The sequence below is a fragment of the Saccostrea echinata genome, unplaced genomic scaffold (assembly GCF_033153115.1).
Source record: "Saccostrea echinata isolate AGI-Se365-2 ecotype Australia unplaced genomic scaffold, CSIRO_AGI_Sech_v1 ptg000040l, whole genome shotgun sequence".
NCBI lineage: Eukaryota > Metazoa > Mollusca > Bivalvia > Ostreida > Ostreidae > Saccostrea > Saccostrea echinata.
Window position 1 is genome coordinate 455,492 of NW_026889789.1, and position 20,853 is coordinate 476,344.

Consider the following 20,853-nt stretch of genomic DNA (forward strand, 5'->3'; position numbering starts at 1 on the left):
CTTTTTTATATTATACTGTGTATTTAAAGTGCAACATACCATTCATTATGTGTTGAATTGTCAAGTTTTGGGGAAACATAGGGCATGTGAGCTTGCTCACTTTTTCTTTCATTTGGAAAGGTATTGAAACAGGTAATGCAGATGCCAAAGATATATGCCTTATCTTCTCTCAATGAAAGCTAATCAAGCTAGGACAAAATTCCAGGCCAAGGTCATTGGGTTAAAAATCATAATACATTTGAAAAGGTCTTGTCACAGGTAATGCACAAGTCAAATGTATATGCCATATCTTCTCTCCTTTAAGAGTTAGCAGCAGTGATAAAATTTTAAAAACTAGGACAAACTTGAAGGTCAATGTCATGTGGTCAAATATCATAACTCATTCCAAAACTTCTTGTCACAGATAATGCACTAGTCAAATATGAATACCATTTCTTCTGCCATTCAAATCTTATCGCCAAATTGAAAATTTTTGAAAATTAGGTAAAACTTTTGGTGAAAGTCGTGGGTCAAAAATCATAGCATATTTGGAAACATCTTGTTACAGGCAATGCACATATCAAATTTGAAAGTCTTCTCTCATACAAAAGATATGACCAATATTAAAATTCTAAAAAGTAGGTCAAACAAGGTCACAGGGTAAAAATTCACAGTATATTTTGAAAGATCACATATGAAATATGAAAGCTCTATCTCTTCTCAATCAAAAGTTCTGACCAAGGTAAAAGTAATGTTAATTTTTTTTTTAAAAAGTAGGTCAAACTTCAAGGTCAAGGTCACAGGGTAAAAAATTGTAGTGTATTTGGAAAGGTCACAGGTAATGTACATGTACATGTGAAATAGGAAAGCCTAATCTTTTCTCATTCAAAAGTGTTGTTATGACCAAGATTAAAGTTTTTATTAGTAACAGACAGACAGCTAGACTGACAGATGGACAAACTGACAGAGATTTAATTTTCCTTGGCTTTTGCAAAAGCAGGGGACATTAAATGGCATCTTTTAAAAATCTTCTAAAGAACCAACTGGCCAGATGTAATGAAACCTATATGAGAGCTTTATTACGTAGTGTAGATTCAAGTTTGTTGAAATCTTGACCCCTTGGGGAGGAGTGGGGCCACAATGGGCAATCAAAGTTTAAGATAGAAATATGTAACTAAGAAAAGTCTTTAAAAATCTTCTCAAGAACAGCAAAGCCATGGTTAGTCAGTTTGATAGAAAAGCATCTTCAGGATGTAGATTCAAGTTTGTTCAGATCATTTCCCCTAGGGGTATGATGGGCCACAATAGGTTATCAAAGTTTGGAAAATATTTAAAAATATTCTTCTCAAGAACAGCAAAGCCATGATTGGTTATACAGTTGAACTTTGGTATCTTGAACACTGATATATCGAATACCATAGATATGTCGAAGTGATTTGGAAGTCCCAACCCCTTATTCTTTAAGCATTTTACTCTGGATATCTAGAATCCTCAGATATCTTGAAGTTTTTTCTTGGTCCCATTGAGTTCGAGATAATGAGGTTTGACTGTATGTCCATGGTAATATAGATTCAATTACAGTACCGATCAGACACAATCTAACAGAAAGTGAACCCCAAGCGAACTCTGGGTTCTCTTTCCGTGTTCTTTTTGAGTCCACTAGGGCTGACTCAAAGCAAACCCAGAGCGCACCCAAAGCAAACCCGCAGCAGACCCAAAACGAACGCCGATAGTGAACCCAGATTTCAGAAGGGCACCCAGAAAGTGCACCCGGCATTCAGTATTACATAACAGAGCTGTCAGTCAAGTTAACGCATTGACCAATCAGCACATTGACCAATCAGTATGCCTGTTAGCATCAGAAGTTAATCGTAACATTTGTATACCTACAGTTTACTTTTATTTATGTAAGTGATATTTATAAATTATATATTTTTCAACGTTACATTAATTAATTAGAAATTTCAAAATTACAACTGTATTCTTATGAATTATTTCTCTTAAAATATGTAAATTAATACATGTAATACATTGCGTTAATTTTTCAGACAGGTTGTATGAAAAAGATAAAGACAATTGTGACTAACACAGAAGATAGTCACTATCAAACTTTTCTCCTCTATTTTATTTTTTGAGAAATGTGTTTTCATTATATAATTTGTAAATAATTTCTGTTATTTTTTATATTTTCTATTCATATTTATAATTACAAATAGATTTTTTCTTCAATTAAGGGACATAAAAAAAATGTTTTTATTAATGTATATACTCGTATGTATATTTGGAAAAAAATAGTTAAATGAATTATAATTTGTAATTCATATTTACTTGTTTTATCTTTACAAAAATGGGGGGGGGGGTAGGTGGTTAATCTGTTGTTTTGTTTTTAAATCACTCTTCATCAGGTGAAAAAAACACGTCATTCATTTGCATAACTTTTAAAATGACACTTGAAATTGATGAAAACATATATATAAGGGTTCTCTTCAAGCTTCAGTGAAAGCAAAGGCTGGGTTTGCTCTACTGGGAACTTTCATTAAACTGGAAGATATTTAAAAGTAAATCACATTAAATTTTTTTTATAAAAACTGGCCGATATGAAGACATCTTTCATAAATAGGTAAAACAACACAATAAATGAGATAAAATTGAGAAAATACGAAGACTTTTCTTAAAAGGTAGCTTGCACTTAAGACATTTTTTAATGTTGTCGCTGTGTGCTCCGGGTGCAAATAGCAAAACTTTTTGAAGCTTGATATTAATATTTTCCAATTATTGCATTCTCTTGAAAATTGATAAACAGTACAAGTAAAGTCTGAATTTAATCTTAAACCTTATTTATTTTTATTCACAAAATCCAAGGCTGTGTGATAGAGGTTGTCCACGAAGTTTATGGACAACCCTCGTATACTACTTATGTATTTAAATTTTTCAATACTGATTTTTCCTTAGGCTAGCCAAAGTGCTCAGGTGGGCAACATGGCCTTTGGCCCTTTTGTATTAGCTCACCTGTGCAAAAGGCTAAATTACTTTTTCTGATCAAAGTGTCTTGCTTCCATCCATCTCTCTGGCTGTCATGTGTTGTGTGTTGTCTGTAAAATGTCATCCTATAGGATGTACAGTAAAACACGCTTATAACAAAGTGCCAGAGATGGATGACTTATCTCATTTTCTTAAAAAAGATTCTCAGGTGAGCATTGTGGCCCATGAGCCTCTTGTTTACAGTGTTTTCTTAAGTATCACTTGAAAGAAATTTACAATATAATTATAAATTTATTGAATATGCAGTTATAAGGTACAAATTGATATACATGCAGATTAAAGTCATCCAGTTCTTTGAAAGTGGTGTTATTTAGAACAAGTAATACAAGAGGCCCAGGGGCCACATCGCTCACCTGAGCACTCTGTCTAGGAAAAAGCAGAAATCAGTTCAGTCTTGAAAAGTTTTGATATAAAAGTCATTCGAGGGGGGGGGGGGGTAATTTGAACTTGATTCTATACTTCAAAGGGATGCTTTTGAATTAATATGACAACTAATGCTGTTCTTAGGAAGACAATTCTTATTGATATATCATTTGTATTTCTTTGTATAACTATGATCCCCTGTTATGGCCCCTGTATTCTCCTGGGGGGTTATGATTTGAACAAAATTTGAATCTACATTACCTGAGGATGCTTGCATTTAAATATGACTAATTATTGTTTTGCTGTTCTTCAGAAGAAGATTTTAAAAGGCTTGCTTTTTCCTATGTATTCCTATGTAAAACTTTGATCGCCCTTTGTGGCCCCACCCTACCCCTGGGGGGTCATGATTTAAACAAACTTGAATCTACACTTCCTGAGGATGCACCCATTAAAAAAACCAATCATGGCTTTGCTGTTCTTGAGAAAAAGATTTTTACAAATTTTTCCTATGTATTTTATGTAAAACTTTGATCACCCATTGTGGCTCCACCTTACCCCCAGGGGTCATGATTTGAACAAACTTGAACCTGCACTACTTGAGGATGCTTCCATATAAATATGACCAATCATGGCTTTGTTGTTCTTGTGAAAAAGATTTTTACAGATTTTTCCTATGTATTCTTATTTAAAATTTGGATCGCCCATTGTGGCTCCACCCTACCCCTGGGGGTCATGATTGGAACAAACTTGAATCTACACTACCTGAGGATGTTTCCATATAAATATGACCAATCATGGCTTTGCTGTTCTTGAGAAGAAGATTTTTAAAGAGTTTTCCTATGTATTCCTATGTAAAACTTTGATCGCCCATTGTGGCCCCACCTTACCCCCGGGGGTCATGATTTGAACAAACTTAAATCTACACTACCTGAGGATGCATCCATATAAATATGACCAATCATGGCTTTGCTGTTCTTGAGAAGAAGATTTTTAAAGAATTTTCCTATATATTCCTATGTAAAACTTTGATTGCTCATTGTGGCCCCACCCTACCCCCGGGGGTCATGATTTGAACAAACTTGAATCTACACTACCTGAGGATGCTTCGATATAAGTTTCATATTTTCAAGCACAGTGGTTCTTGAGAAGAAGATTTTTAAATGATGGCATTAATTTTTCATGAATTCATAATTATCTCCCCTTGGAGGAAGGCGTGGCCCTTCATTTGAACAAACTTGAATCCCCTTCACCCAAAAATACTCTGTGCCAAGTTTGGTTGAAATTGGCATAGTAGTTCTGGAGAAGAAGATGAAATTGTGAAAAGTTTACAACGACAACAACGCCAACGCCGCCACCGCTGCCGACGGACAACGGACAGATTTTGATCAGAAAAGCTCACTTGAGCCTTCGGCTCAGGTGAGCTAAAAATACCACAAAGAAAATCAGCCTTCCTGCTTCCTTTGGAATCTGCTCAATTTGCTCTACAATACTTTAAAAGCAACATTATAGACACACGAATGTTTTGCTAATTCTATTTTATGAACCATGCTATACCTAACATCTTTTCAGGACTTTCATTGTGTTGATTTTTTAGGTCAGGAGGACATTCCGAAGATAAAGGATACATTGTTTCTATCATAATAGGAGTAGTTGCAGTCCTTGTGGCAATAGTCCTTGCTATTTTGGTGTACAGACGACGTAGACGAAAAAGAGAAGGTGAATATACCCAGAAACTCTAGCTGCTGAATTTTACAGAATTATAGAACTGCTGAATTGTTACATGTAATCACAGTCACATGTACTATGTACTAATTGGATGTACATGTATAGAAAAAAAACATTTAAGAATTTGTTAATTCTATTTATCCTAGATCCTATTTAATCAATGAATTTCTTCAACATAATTTATCTTAATGGCATACTAAAACATGTTTAGCTCATGTGAGACAGCATTTTTTAGTTGCATACTAAGGCATTTTTAGCTTGTATGAGGCAAAATTTCTTTCCAAAGTAGTTACTACAATATAAAAACAGAATGTATATAAGAACAGGAATATATATAAATATATTACACGTTTATATCATGGTTGTGTACAAGTAACAGGTTTCTCAAGTACTTTTTGAAAGGTCTGAGTATTGAATACTAAAACTGGTATTCATTTTGAATAAAATAGTGCAATATAGGCCATAATAAAAAGAAATCATAGATTCTCATCCCCGTCCACCCTGATTTTTTACCCCCGCCACGAGTTTGTTTTAAATTTCTGTTTTTCTTTGTCTTGATTCTGATCGAGATTGGTATTTAACCACCATTCAGCTTTTGTTTTGAATCCCCCGAATGTCAGCATGATTTTGACAGCTGACAAGATGGTAATTGCTGTAATATGTATTAAACAAAGATCAATAGTTGTGAAAAATTGGTGATGATGTGTAGAAAAAGATATGCATATATGAATGGACCTCTACTATGACTTTTATTTGGGCATAATAGATAAATCTTCAGCAATTGATCAGGTCAACAAAAAACACAATGGAAAAAATAAAATAAAATCTGCTCACCACCCTCTATTTTTATAAAAGAATTGGATGGAAATCTAGGAATATTATGGCCATATCTTCATTTTGTGCATTATTTGTAAAGCACATACAAATTTTCAGGGTTCATCATACTTGTTATCTCAACAACTTAGCTTAGATTTAAGACCTTGTCATGTTTTGACAACAATCAAAGTCAATAGCACCCTGCTCAGTGGCAGTGCATTGAATTATATATGGTCAGGTACACAGCATGACTGGAATTCACAGTTTAAAATGATTGAATAAAATATAGGCAATGCATGGACTCTTTTATTAGTACAGACATGTAAATTAATAGGAAACTGAAATGCTTCCATCCTCAATTTGCATATATTCTAAATGAACCGGCAGTTCTAAATCTATGAAATGTCAAGTTACATGGGAGGGATAAACAATATGGATCCAGCATAGTGGCATAAAGGAAGCACTGGTAAAACGTGTTTTTTGAATTCTCTGCACAGCAAAAATTTGTCAGGTGCACAATCTGATGAAACAACACAAGCTTCATAATTGGCATGCTACCCCTGCGAGAATAAATTATGTGTTGCACACAGTTGGGAATGGTGGGGAACAAGAGTATTGAAGAAATTCATGAAATATGATATATTTACATTTGATTTGATACTGATGATAATTCTAAACTCCATCCAGTGTAATTTCAGGTATGAAGTCATCTTCTGTTCATAAACCTTAATCATGGTTTTTGTAGCTCGTAAAATCAAAACAGAGGGTTTGAATATCCTCTTCATAATCTTAATGTAACTTGCAAAATTTCATATTTCGTGACTAAACTAGATACATGTATGTATAAAGTCAATTGTAGCACATCAGAAGTAACTGTGTTTACAGTAATTTAGCTTGTGGTGGGGTGAATAGTTAACCAGTATTGCAGCTATTATTGTGCTTGTTTAAATATATTTATACAAAGTCTGAATTTTCAAAGGTCAACAACAACTTGCACTTGATAATAAAAGTTTTGATGAGGAAAGCAATCAGAGAAAAGCTACTGAAGAAGGAACTTCTGAAGGTACTGTATACAAAAAACCTTATGTTTTTATGAAATAATCTTTTAATACATTCATATAAATGAAAGTGCAAGAACATGAGTTTTTATTCACAATGTCTGCATCTGTAACCTGTCTGTTCTCCATAAATCTGAACTGCTGAAGATGCACCAACTTTGCAGATGTCTGCACCAATTGCAGGGTATGATTTCCTTCAACATGTACAAATGTGGACATACATGTACATGTATCTTTGGTGTTGAGTACTTTTCAGACTTCTAATGTTTGTTTTACTGTTATAATTAATGTCCAACGTTTCTAAAATAAGACTGAGTGATTGGCATAGGCATTCAGTTTGCAATTAGTTTTTAAATAAACTGATATTTATATTTTGAAAGATTAAATTTTATTTTATTTAAATTCTTAAACAGTAAAATGAGATGGCAAACCAAAACTCGAAAAATAGATGAAAATCCTGTGCAAGTGTAAGGTGAAAAATTTATGTATAAGGATAAAGAAAATTCCAAAATAGCATCTTACAAAGACTGAGTTTAATCATGATCATCACTGCACTAGACTTAGAGATTTAAGTCAATCAAAAATGCTGAAATGCAGGTCAGAAAGTGGTTTTTAATCTGCCTGCACATTTTTAAAAGATGAAAAATGATCAAAATTTTAGGTTCCTTTTTCTAGTTTATGTAAATATTGCTTTTAATTAAGACCTAATTCTCAGCATGGTGTCCCAGTATGTAATTTCATTATTATTTATTAAATCACTTCAAAGTAAAATCAAGATGACTGAGTTGAGTTTCAGCTGTCTGACTTGCATTTACAACTGTTTTGTTTGGTCACTTTATCTCAAATTGATATGTCTTGACCAAATTTCAAAAGAGTACAAGCAGAGGTTGCAAAAAATGACTTGTATAGAGGAATAATGAATAATAATTTAGTTTTTTTAGAGTTGCATTTAAAATATTCTTTTAATAATTGAAGCATTTCTTTTCAGAGAGAAGAAATTTAGTACCATCTGGAAAACCTGCACATGCTGGTGTGTATGAATCTTTTTTCATAAAGCCCAATCTTTACTTAGTACTAAATATATGTGTCACGAATAATAAAGAAAACAAATGCTGGGGTTGAAAATGTAATCTAAATATAGGCTACTGAGTTAAATCTACATTGTAAAAATCATTGAGCAGGATAATATATTAGTTTGCAACATTTATAGTATTTATAAATGATATAAAATATTTATATTTCATTTTGCATTGGTGATGAATTTCTATTTAAAATATTACAATGCTCTTAAAATTTATTTTTAGCCTTGGGCCGGGGCATCTTCCATGCTTGTCCTTACGTCTCTCCTTCCATCACGTGTTGCATTTAACTCAGTTCAAAGCTCAGTTTCAAAGAAAGTATTCAAGATATTTTTATCTAACTTCATATGCTGATACATATTAATGAGAGCTATTCAATTGCATCAATATTTTTTGACATTGACCTTTCCTTTGACCTTGATCTCACTTTTCTTAAATTAGAGTTTAGCTCAGTTTTAAAGAAACCATTCAAGATAGTGTTATCAAACTTCGTATGCTGATACATACTGCTGGGAGCTATTCAACTGCATCAACATTTTTTGACATTGACCTTTCCTTAGACCTTGACCTCATTTTTCTTAAATTTGTGTTAAGCTCAGTTTTAAAGAAACTATTCAAGGTATTGTTATCAATTCATATACTTATACATACTGAAGTAAGCTTTTTAACTGCATCAAGATTTTTTGAACTTTACCTTTCTTTTGACCTTGACCTTTATTAAATTAGTGTTTAGCTCAGTTTTGAATAAACCATTCAAGATAGTGTAGGCTCAAGATAGTGTAGGCCTAATCAAACTTCATATGCTGATTCATACTGATGTAAGCTATTCAACTGCATCAACATTTGTTACCTTGACATTTCTTTTGACATTGACCTCACTTTCTTAAATTTGTGTTTAGCTCAGTTTTAAAAAAAAAAAAAACATTCATGATATTTAATCAAATTACATAAGCTAATAATACATACTGATGTAAACTTTTCAACTGCATTAACATTTTTTGACCTTGACCTTTTCTTTGACCTTAACCTCACTTTTCTTAAATTAGTGTTTAGCTCAGTTATTTTTTAATAAACCATTCAAGATATTTTTATCAAATTTAATATGCTGATACATATTAGTGAGAGCTATTCAACTACATTAAAAACTGTTGATCTTGACCTTTACTGTGACCTTGTCCTCACTTCTCTTAAATTTCCATTTTGCTTAGTTTTAAAGAAAATATTTAAGATATTTTTATGTATGCTTATGCACTTATACATACTTTGGTGAGAATTTATCATCTATATCTATTTTTTAAGATTTCAGTTTTAAAGAAACTGTTCAAGATATTCTCATCAGACTTCATACACTAATACAAATTTTCATGTTGCATTACTAATATACACTCAGCGGGCATTCATGTCCTATGGACATATTTCTAGTTTTTTAAATAATTTGAAAAAATCTAGTTTTATAGATGTGTTAATTTTGTAAATTCAGAAGAGTTATTTAAAGAGGTGTTCTTAATATTCCTGACTAAATTCAACACTCTTAACTTAGAACCTACATCGTATGACGTCATATCGAGTAAATGAATTTAGTCTGTCTGTTTGGTGCTAGATCCATTATGACGTCATAATTAATTTAATGTTACTTTTTCCCGTACTTTATGGCTTCAATCCAAGACTGTCTCATGTAATGAAGCTGCACAACTGTAATAATATGTGAATAGCATGCAACTATTTTGAAGGAATGCAAAAATCCTAATAAATCTAAATAGTACAATATCTTGATGAAATGTATCTGAGTCACAGATCTGTAAAAGATTGTGTGTAAATTTTATATTGTCTATCATGAAATGACGTGCATTCCTTTTCATAATTATTTGTTAATTATTCATAATGGTTGGTGTATAATAACAATGTTTCCCTTAGATATTATCTTTTTAAATAAAAAATTTACATTTTTTGATAAATATTCACATTGTAAATCTGAATGTAACCCAAAACAGTCATTTAATAATTAAATCGTGGGTAAGTACAAAAAGATCAACAAAAGAAGTATTGATAAATAGAGTTTCTCTCATTAGTTTGTGGGGAAAGGTGTATATTTTAATCACTTTTTCTAATTATTTGGGTATGTTCTTCATAATATTAAAGATTAAAAACATTCTGACAGAGACTTTTGAAAAAGTTGTTATGCTGTTATGAAGATATTGTTCTCATGAGGTTCTAAGAACCACTAAGACCAGAAAAGCACAAAGCTGAACTGCCATAGTTCATAGTCCTCTTCTTATCTCTGGTAATTATTCATGATTGCTTTCTGATCTCTGCTACCTGGGAGAGACAACATGCACATGTAGTATATCTTACATTTCATTTGTGTTTACTTAATTTTATTTCATTTTTACATGCAATAGTGTTTTTAATATGCTGGTATGTGTTATTGATCTTATATGTATAGAATATCTATGGTTACTTAGAGAATCACTGTCTAGTTAGTAGAGTTTGCCAGGGCATCAATGATAGTTGGAAACATTGGGTAATTTGCATAACAGGCGAAGCCACGTTTCCAACTATCATTGATGTCCCTGGCATACTCTACTAACTAGACAGTGATTCCTTATATTTCAATTTCATTGTGAAATAAAATTGTAAATTTAGATTTTTAAAATGTAGACTAATAGATTTAAATTACACGAGGCCTCCCATGTCAAATTCAATATTCCCCGCCCACTGACGTCAGACACAAAGAAAGACGCACAAGATTTACATGTACATGCATATTACGCCTCCTTAGCTTCTGAGCTATCGCTTGGCGAAATTTACATTCTGGTAGAATAATCAAGAAATCAACTCAACTAACTTTCAAAGCATTATCACAGAGAAAACAAATAGAAATGGAAATATTTTTGGTACAGATGTGGCAGACACATAGATTTTTTATTTTTAGCTTAACCAAGTATTTCACAATATCTATGTAGGATACAGTAAAACTTTGGTTATTAGAACTGATTAAAAAGGAGTTCTGGGTTATAACAAATTTTTTATGATCCCTATGAATCCCATAAAAGAGTGCACTATATTCTATGAATGTACAGAATATTGGTTACAAAGAAGCATATTTATATTCATATGGGTCAAGAGATCACACTAGTTAGTGCACATTATAGCATTGCCCCCCCCCCCCCCCCCCCCCAGAACTGGGAACTGGGTCACTTACTTTCATTATGTAAATTTGTATTCTTCTTCTGAAAGAAATTATTCCTCTCTGCTTTTCACATATGATAATTATCTCACTGTAATTAATGTCATTGAAAGGTCAACTGAATGAATAGAATGAGAGAGTCATACAAGGACATTTATAATTTATAATACAAAATTTAAAGTACTTCCATTGTTTTTAATGGTCAGATAGACATTTAAATAATAAATAAAGAATGAGTGAAAAATAAATTTTTTACATTTAAAATATTACTCAAAGACCAAGCATAGCCAATGTAAGAGGATATGAGATGGTTTTATTAAAAGTGCTTAAGCACTGTTGTTATGTTCAGTTTGCATGGTGATACACATAGTGACAAATGGGGACAAGTACATTTAATTTAAGATTTATTACCAAGTACTAAACTAATCATTTTGTTGATCCCTAATTATCCTATTTCTCTTGCTCTTCAGCAACATAGCTCTATATAGTTTATTCCATGTATTTTTTTACTTAAGTGTTGAATTATAATCATTTGATCCCTAAGGCCCTTGGGCCTTTAAATGTCTTGTTTTTGAGCAACATGTCTTACTCTATCAGTTCATTTTGTTTTATAACATTCTTGCCATTCTTTGAATATTTTATTGTTCATTTGTTTTATATTCAGATGACAGTTAAGGCCTTTTGGACCTTTTGCTTCTTTTTTGTTGATTTGGAGATGAAGACATTTTATGCTGATGTTTTTACTTATATTTTAGGAAAAGAAAATATAATTGAAAGAGTTGAAGATGAGGAGGCAGGTTTGTAGACTTTAATTAAGCAATTGTTATATGTTTTTACAATAAATTTTAAGATCTTTAAAGTCACTTATTTGACCTTTTTTTTTTTAAAGTTCATTTAAGGCCAAAGTCATGCATGCATAAATTTTCACTATTTCTTTCTCTCTTTCTTTCTGTATTCCCTTTCATCATGATACATCTGTTGAAAACTATTAAGCATTTTCAGTTTCTTCTCTGGAATGACTGAACCACTATCAATCAATTTTAAGATATTGCACTTTATTTCCAATGTAGCTTGTAACATATGCTTTGAATGGTTTCAAAGTCGGGTGCAAATTACCGTAAACTGACTTGAGCCCGGGGTAAAAAAAAACATGATGTCACAATGCATAGGTTCTCTATGATACAAAGCAAATAACATGACGTCATCGATGCATTATAGGATGTAGTAAATCTTATCAATAGCTTTAAACACAGTTGATTGGACTTGTTTACAAAGAATTTATTTTGGTACATAGAAAATAAATTCGTTATCCAGGTCCAATCAAGGGTGTACGGGGATTTAGCCCGGGTTGTATTCCATACACCCTTCGGCCTGGATAACTAATATAATACACCTATAGGTAAAGGGGAGTAAATTTGTATTTTATGGTCTTAAAATTGCCTCATTGGGCCTAAGGGGTGGGAACAAAACCAAAAATTAATTATATCTTTAAAAATTTATTACTCGTTCACAAAAAAGCAGTCAAATTATCAGTATGATTATAAAAAGCAATGTGCTCTTGACAAAAACTGTGAAATTCATGGTCCTTGCATTCAGGTTCCAGGGTGGGGTTAGGTTGGTACATGTATAATATTGAAAATGCATTACTCACTTAACTCCTATTTGTTCAGGCAGCTAGTTGGAAAACTGTTTACATGATTATATTAAGTATTTACAGTACTGACCAGACACAACCTAACAGAAAGCGAACCCAAAGTGCACCCCGGGTTTGCTGCCTGGGTTTGCTTGGGGTTTGCTATAGTGGACCCTGAGCGAACCAGGAGCGGACCCCGAGCAAACCCGCAGCAGACCCAGAGCGAATGCCGAAAGCGAACCCCAAATTCAGTAGCGAACCCAGCAAGCGAACGCGCGTTCGATGTTGCGTAACTGAGCTGTCAATCAGGATTAGCGATAAGACGTGTTAACCAATCAGCACGTCGACCGATCAGCATGCCAGTTTGTCATTTGATGTAAATAAAACATTCCACAAGCAAAGCGTGTTTATGTACAGTGTGAAATTATTATTATCACAATTAAAAAAAATAATTATAATATTTATATTTTAATTATCCAGGTAGCATGTTATTTGTACACATTTATTTTTTTATTTTTTATTTTTAAAATCCATTTATTTATATTGCTTAAATTTATCAGACAAAAAGTTCTTTAATGTTTAAAAGAAAATAATGGTTATTACAATTGTAACTTAAAAAAAAAAAAAGAAAAAAAAAAGCATTTTGACAAGTTATAGCATTTCATTATCTCGAGATACTGTACAAGAGTATGTATAAATACATGCTTTCATTCAATTATTTTATTTTTATAATTCTAATTTACATATTTGTTTAAATCCAGATCAACATCAAAATTATTAATCTTCCTAATTGGAAAAAAAGTAAAAAAGACAAAAAAATAAAAAAATAAAAATAAAGAAATAAAGAACAGCATCAATGTACATGTACAGTATGTCCAATCGTAAACTACTATGGTATTATTTTGATTTATCTTTTACAAAAAAATAATGTAAAGCTTGATTTACCTTGTTGTCGTTGTTTTTTTATTAACTGAAATAAAAAGAAAACAATGCGCGATTTACATGTACATTATTGAACGAACTAATTATCGGTAGTAAATAAGTAATATAATAAGCCGTACAGTATTGTATTCTTTTAAAACAGCGTAACTTTAAATGATAAAGCATATTTAAGATGTTTAACGATTTTTTTCTCTGATGATGGGCCCCGTTAACTGCTTATTGTGGTCATGATATTTTTATATCAATACATTAGAAATGTACATTTTTACAAAAAAAAATTTATTAATTCCCAATACTAACATAAATAATTAGTTGACAAATGTACACTACATGATTGTCTGGGTTACTTTTTATCCCTGATACTTATTATTATTTTAATTTCTGCAGATGAATGAATTAAAAAAAAAATGCTGATTTTTGAAATTCATAAACAGAAAGATGAATATAAGTATTCATTCATTATTTAGGCCACTTTTAAAAATTTTTTTACCCCCATACTGCATATTATAAAATCCAATTGAATCAAAACTCATATTCAACCTATATCATGTGATAAAACATGCTGCATTCGATGATAAATTACATTTTAATTTACATATCAAAAAGTTTTCCAAAGTCGATTAATTGCAGCAGTAAATATTTTTAATCTAAAATATCTATTAATAAGTTGTTTTTTTTTTTTTAAATATCCACTCCTAAATATTTTTAACTATTTTGTGTACAACGTGATCGTTCGTGTATGTAGTGAACAATAACATTGCAGACACTGTACATGCACATGTATCGATCGCCACAAAAACAACAATGATCCTTTTCACTGCTGTATTTGGAATAAACAAGGGGCGGAGCTTACTGGCGGCAAGATTAAAGCGGGGTCTGCTTCGCGCATGAGTGCATAAAGCGAACGCCGGGTTTGCTCTAGCGGACCCAGAGCTGACCCCGAGCGAATGCAGAGCAAACCCAAAGCGAACCCAGAGCGCACCCAAAATTTCTCAAAGCGGACCTGTAGCGGACCCCGAGCGAACCCAGAAAGCGAATCTGAGGTGCGCTTTGGGTTCGCTCTGGTGTTAGGTTGTGTCTGGTCAGTACAGTAGCTCTTCCAAATTATCATAATCATGGTCACTGAATCAAGCTTTCAGGTCTAAGGGTGGGGCAAAATAGGTTATACATATATATTAAAACTCATGCATTTGATCTTTAAAATTTCCTTTCTTAAAGGATATCTTGTAGACAATTCCAAACATTTAGTACTTTGTTGTTTACCAGAATTTTAAAAAATCATATCCTGTGGCTCCAGCATTCAGTCCAAGAGTGTTGCTCTATTGGTATGCTACATCTATTAAGAATTTATTACTTGTAGGGTTCTCCATCATTTCAATTTTTTCTGTGGCATAGGACTTGCATGAAGTGCTTAAATTCATTGGCATTTTGTGACCGAAGTTGCGAAGAAACCACTAAACAAATTGAAAAATACACAATACTCTTCTGAATCATGTGATCGGGAGGCCCAGGTTAGATTCTCATTCGCCGAGCCGCATCAAACCTAAGAGGTAAACATAGGTAGTGACTGTTCCTTTGTCAAATACCTGGCACTAAAAGTGGAAGTCAGGGTCTTTGGGATGAGACCTTAAAAACCAAGGTCCTGTGTCATGGTAAGCATTAGCACGATAAAGAACCCTCAGTGCTCAATATCCTGAGTGCCGAGTATAGGTCTAAATTTGAAGCCCTTCACCGGTATATGATGATGTCTCTACATGAGTAGCCGTCAGGGTAGCTCAGTGGGAAGAGCGCTCACTCCATGATGGGAAGGTTGTGAGTTCAAATCTCAGCCGTGTCTGACCTTAGTTGATAAAAAATGGGTAGCAACTGTTCCTTCGCCTGGCGCTCGGCACTTTGAAGTAAAAGTTGCGAGTCCTTCAGATGAGAACTTAAAAACCGAGGCCCCGTGTCACGGCAGGCATTGGCACGATAAAGATCTCTCACTGCTCAATGACCCTGAGTGCCGAGTAGCATTCTAAATTTGAAGCCCTTCACCAGTATATGGTGACGTCTCTATATGAGTGAAAAATTCGTAAAACAACATATAAATCAATCTTCTGATTCATAAGTTGGATGCACAAATATTTTTAATTATTTGCCAAATTGTAGAATAAATATAATGATAATAAAAATAATTCATAGATATCTATAGCTAATAAACATATGTAAAACCAAAATTAGTATGATTCCAAAATATGTGAGGGGTTATCAAGAAGTTCGTGGACTTACGCGATAAAATTAAGATCATGTATCCTGTACTTACAAAATTTAAAAGTAACATAAAACAACAACAGTTTTAGAAATGTTAAAAATTTTAGCTCGATTTGTTCATAATTCAGCTTGTATTTTTATAATGATTGGCCAATTTTTCTTCATTTTTCATGTGTTTTCTTTATTTTTACTGGGGAAGAAAAATTAAAGAACTGGTCTCTCAAAAGCATCTATGAACTTAAAATACATAGGTCTTTTGTTTCAAAATTAATTTGGTATAAAGGTGTCAAAATTTATTTGATGCTGTATAGTACCTTTTTATTTATAGTGTGAAAATAACGGCTTGCCTCTTTTCATTCATGCATAAAGCCAAGCGAGGTCTAGAACATAATTGACTGTGCAAGCCAAATATTGAGAAACTGAAAAACGGTACATAATTTGGAGTTTTAATTTGGGATTTGTAAATTTATAGATTTATCTTCCTGATCAACCACCGTCTTACCATGGCACTAGTGTTTGACTGTGGCAGAACTATGGCGCTGATATTTTAACATGGCACTCAGGAACTTAACTGTGGTGGGGCCGCCACTTTAAACTGTCCTTGGAGAATCTTTAACAAAAAACCTTTCTTAACTCACGGCTTTATAGCTGATAACTGTTTGCTTGATCAAAATTGTAAAATTAATGGCCCATGGTATGTGGTTTAGGCCCCATGTTTGGGCTAAACTAGCAGCTAGCCCTTTAAAAAAAAAAAAAAGAATTAGAAAAATTGTATGACTTTAGTTCACAGGTTACTCAGCATATTCAGGTGACTTCCAAGGCTCATCTACCTTCTAATTTTCCATTGATGTAAAAGAAGTTCTTGTACGGAAGTGGGAAAAAAAATAAAATAATTGATTTTTTTTTTAAATTACAGTCATTTTGATAAAGCCAGAAAAAGAAGAGGTAAGTTCTTAAAGAAATGTATTACTAGCACTATGATCAAAAGATTGAGTGAAATGTGTTGTCATTTTTTTATTTACCTCTATTTATTCCCATTATGCATGTAATTATAGCACAAATTAACATAAATCGTGTCTAGTTAATTCCCATTTGAAAAACTTAAAAATATGTGCCATCGTATATATAGTAAAAAAATTCTTCATAATTTTTAGCTCACCTGAGCCGAAGGATCAAGTGAGCATTTCTGATCAAAATTTTTCTGTTGTCTGTCGTTGTTGTTGTTGTTGTCATTGTTGTAAACTTTTCACATTTTCATCTTGTTCCCTAGAACTACTAGGTCAATTTCGACCAAACTTGGCACAGAGTATCCTCGGGGTAAGTGGATTCAAGTTTGTTCAAATGAAGGGCCACACCCTCTTTCAAGGGGAGATAATAAAGAATTAGTGAAAAATTAATAGCATCTTTTAAAAATCTTCTCAAGAACCACAGGGCTAGGAAAGATGAAACTCATGTGGAAGCATCCTCAGGTAGTGTAGATTCAAGTTTGTCCAAATCATGACCCCCGGGGGTTGGGCGGAGCCACAATGGAGGGTCAAACTTTTACATAGAAATATATAAGAAAAACCTTTAAAAATCTTTTTCTCAAGGAAAGCAAAGCCATGATGAGTCATATTTATATGGAAGCATCCTCAGGTAGTGTAGATTCAAGTTTGTTCAAATCATGACCCCTGGGGGTAGGGAGGGGCCACAATGGACTATCAAAGCTTAACATTGAAATATATAGGAGGAATCTTTAAAAATCTTCTACTCAGGAACAGCAAATCCCTGATTTGTCATACTTATATGGAAGCAGCCTCAGGTAGTGAAGATTCAAATTTATTCAAATCATGACCGCGGGGGTAGGGTGGGGCCACTATGGAGGATCAAAGTTTTACATAGAAATATATAGGAAAATATCTACTTCTGAAGAACTGCAATAAATAGAAATATATAGGAAAATATCTACTTGTGATGAACTGCAAAGCCATTATTAGTCATTTTGATATGGAAGCATCCTCAGGTAGTTTAGATTCAAGTTTGTTAAAATGATGACCCCCGGGGATAGGGTCAGGCCACAGTGGGGGATCGAAAATTTTACATAGGAACATATAGGAAAATATCTTCTCAAGAACTAAAAATTGTGTTTAGTCATTTTGATATGATAGCATCCTCAGGTAGTGTAAATTCAATTTTGTTCAAAGAATGACCCCCGGGGGTACGGTGGGGCCCAATGGGGGTAGAAAGTTTTACATAAGAACATATAGAAAAAATATTTCTTCTGAAGAACAGAAATTAAAGTTGTGTTTAGTCATATTGATATGGAAGCATCCTCAGATAGTGTAGATTCAAGTTCGTTCAAATCATGACCCCTGGGGTAGGGAGGAGCCACAATGGGGGATCAGATTTTTTCAAAATAATATATGGGAAATTTTTTTAAAAATCTTCTCAAGTACAACAAAGCCATTTGTTATATTGACATGGAAGCATCATCAGGTAGTTAAAAATTCAAGCCCCCCCCCCACCTCCCCCCCCCTCCGGAAATCTTTTCAATACTGAACTGATTTGTGCTTTTGCCTAGCCATTGTGCTCAGGTGAGCAATGTTGCCCATGGGCTTCTTGTTTTTCTTGATTGCAATACTTTTAGGAACATGGTTTAGATATAAATATGTATACAAAAAAGAAAAAAGACATTTCAAGGCCAAAAAATTAATCAATAGTTTCTCAGGCACCGCCGCATCAGGTCAAACACTGCCGCATTGATCAATTTTATTGACATTTTGAAAGGGAAAATAATTCAATTTTCTATTTTTCCAAGTTGAAAAAGAAAATTGAGTTATTCCCCTTTTTCAAAAATGCTAATAGATAGATGTTTTTATTAGATAAACAATACATTTCTTGTAAATACATACATTAAAATATATATTCAACTTTAAATAATGTTATGCCAAACAAAGTTAATTAATAAAATACTGTAAGAGAACAAAAAAAAAAAAAAAAAAAAAAAAAAAAAAAAAAAAAAAAAAACTGCCTGCCGCATTGAATTTTGAAATTTTTGGCCTGAGAAACTATTAATTAATTTTTTTTATGGCCCAATGTAATAATTTGTGCATGTAACACATTTGTTTATGATATACATTTAAGTGCATAGAGGTGATAGAGGAAAACAATTATACATGTAACATTGCATTAGATTGTGAAAATTAAAACCCACATCATCGAAAACCATTTCTAAACAACATTACATGTAAGTGCATATAAGTCTTGCAAACATGGTGAAACATACTATTTCAGGATTTGTTTTCTTTTGTATAGGAAAATGACTGTGAAACACTGGTAAATCTGCTTAGTGATGGGCTAGAAAGGTTGGGAATTCTTCAGTCTGAATGCAGCAGTGAAGACAACAGTGAACATAATAAAAAGTTGACAATGATCGCAAGTAAAATATATGAAGACTCAACAAGCTTTTCGAATGAAACCTCTTCAACAATTCATGAACACATAATAGAGCTGGAGTCCCTTGAGAGGTATTTTCAAAGACCAAAGGTGAAAGAAAATGTGTATTTACCACCAGAATGAAACCTTTTTATCCCCCCAAAATTGTTGGGGCATATAGTGTTATCCCTTTGAGTTTGTCTTTTCATCATTCTGTCATCTTGTCATTCTACCTTCGTAATTTTTTTTTTGACATGTTTTTAAATAATTAGCTGATTTTTGGATTGTCTCTGTACTTTGATGACATACAGATGAAGATTAAGGACAAATGATACAAACAAACATTTTATCAAAAGTTTTAAAAATGACAACTTGAGTCATCTGTGTATGAGTAAAATGAATAAGCTTAATCAAATAAATTTTATTTTTTTTTCTCAAATTTAACAATAATGGGATTTATGGTGACAAAAACATGCGTAGATCTAGAGTAATAAGGATTTTTGCAGAAAGGTAGAATTTTGAACACCATAGAAAGTTTACAGTTTTTTAATAATTGAAAAATTTATTAATCGCATCATTTACAACCAAAATAGGTTAAAAAATATATACCAATCCAAGCATCCATTTTTTTTTGTATCATCTGTTTATAAGTTTCATATTGATTGACCTATTTTTATTGCCCTTACATGTGGACTGAAATTTCTTTAACTATTCACTGTGTCCAGAATTTTTTTTTTTTTTTTTTTTTGCCGTGCATTTAGATAATGAGCTAATTCATGTTATGTCTCTCTGTATCGATGACTTATACAGTGTATATATCGTTGCGATTGACCCATCTTCAGAAAAATTATTGCCCTTAGTGTTTGAAAATTTCTAAATATTCACCGTCATACTCACCATTTTCCGGATTCTTTTGCTGTGCTTTTTCATAATGAGCTGATATTTTTAGATGGACACAGTTATTGCTCTTATACTTTGAAATTGTCTAGTTATTCACTGATTTCCAGTCTTTATCTAATGCATTTGAATATCAAAAGTCGAAAACACGAAAACTGATTTAAGGAAAAGTGCAAGATTGATAATTATATATACATGATTGTACATTTTTTTTACATGTACAGCTATCATTATTTTCTCTTCTTTAGACCAATAGATAGCTGCAGAACTGTAGCGATATGATTTTAAATTTTAGTCTTTGACCATAACGCTATAGATTCCGTAATGTTAATAAAGTGCAATTTATGGTGCAAGATTTTCTGCGATTTTTGGGGATGTATTTCACCACTTTCCAGCATTGGTCAATCAACGACCTTTCATCCCCTAACTCTATATCCCGTTTTTTTGTCCCCTTTTTGAAAGAAGAAT

The 20,853-nt window shown here is 32.7% G+C and overlaps 1 protein-coding gene across 1 annotated transcript in view; it reads left to right on the forward strand.

The window, feature by feature from the left end:
* LOC133200469 (uncharacterized) overlaps window positions 1-19,849 on the forward strand; it is a 29,549-nt gene extending 9,700 nt beyond the window's left edge. The window contains exons 6-11 of the mRNA XM_061336260.1: window positions 4,979-5,100; window positions 6,905-6,988; window positions 7,972-8,013; window positions 12,005-12,046; window positions 16,991-17,019; window positions 19,369-19,849. Of these exons, the coding sequence (XP_061192244.1) occupies window positions 4,979-5,100; window positions 6,905-6,988; window positions 7,972-8,013; window positions 12,005-12,046; window positions 16,991-17,019; window positions 19,369-19,632 (583 nt within the window). The 3' untranslated portion in view covers window positions 19,633-19,849. The remainder of the gene's footprint in view (window positions 1-4,978; window positions 5,101-6,904; window positions 6,989-7,971; window positions 8,014-12,004; window positions 12,047-16,990; window positions 17,020-19,368) is intronic.
* The last annotated feature ends 1,004 nt before the right edge of the window (window positions 19,850-20,853 follow it).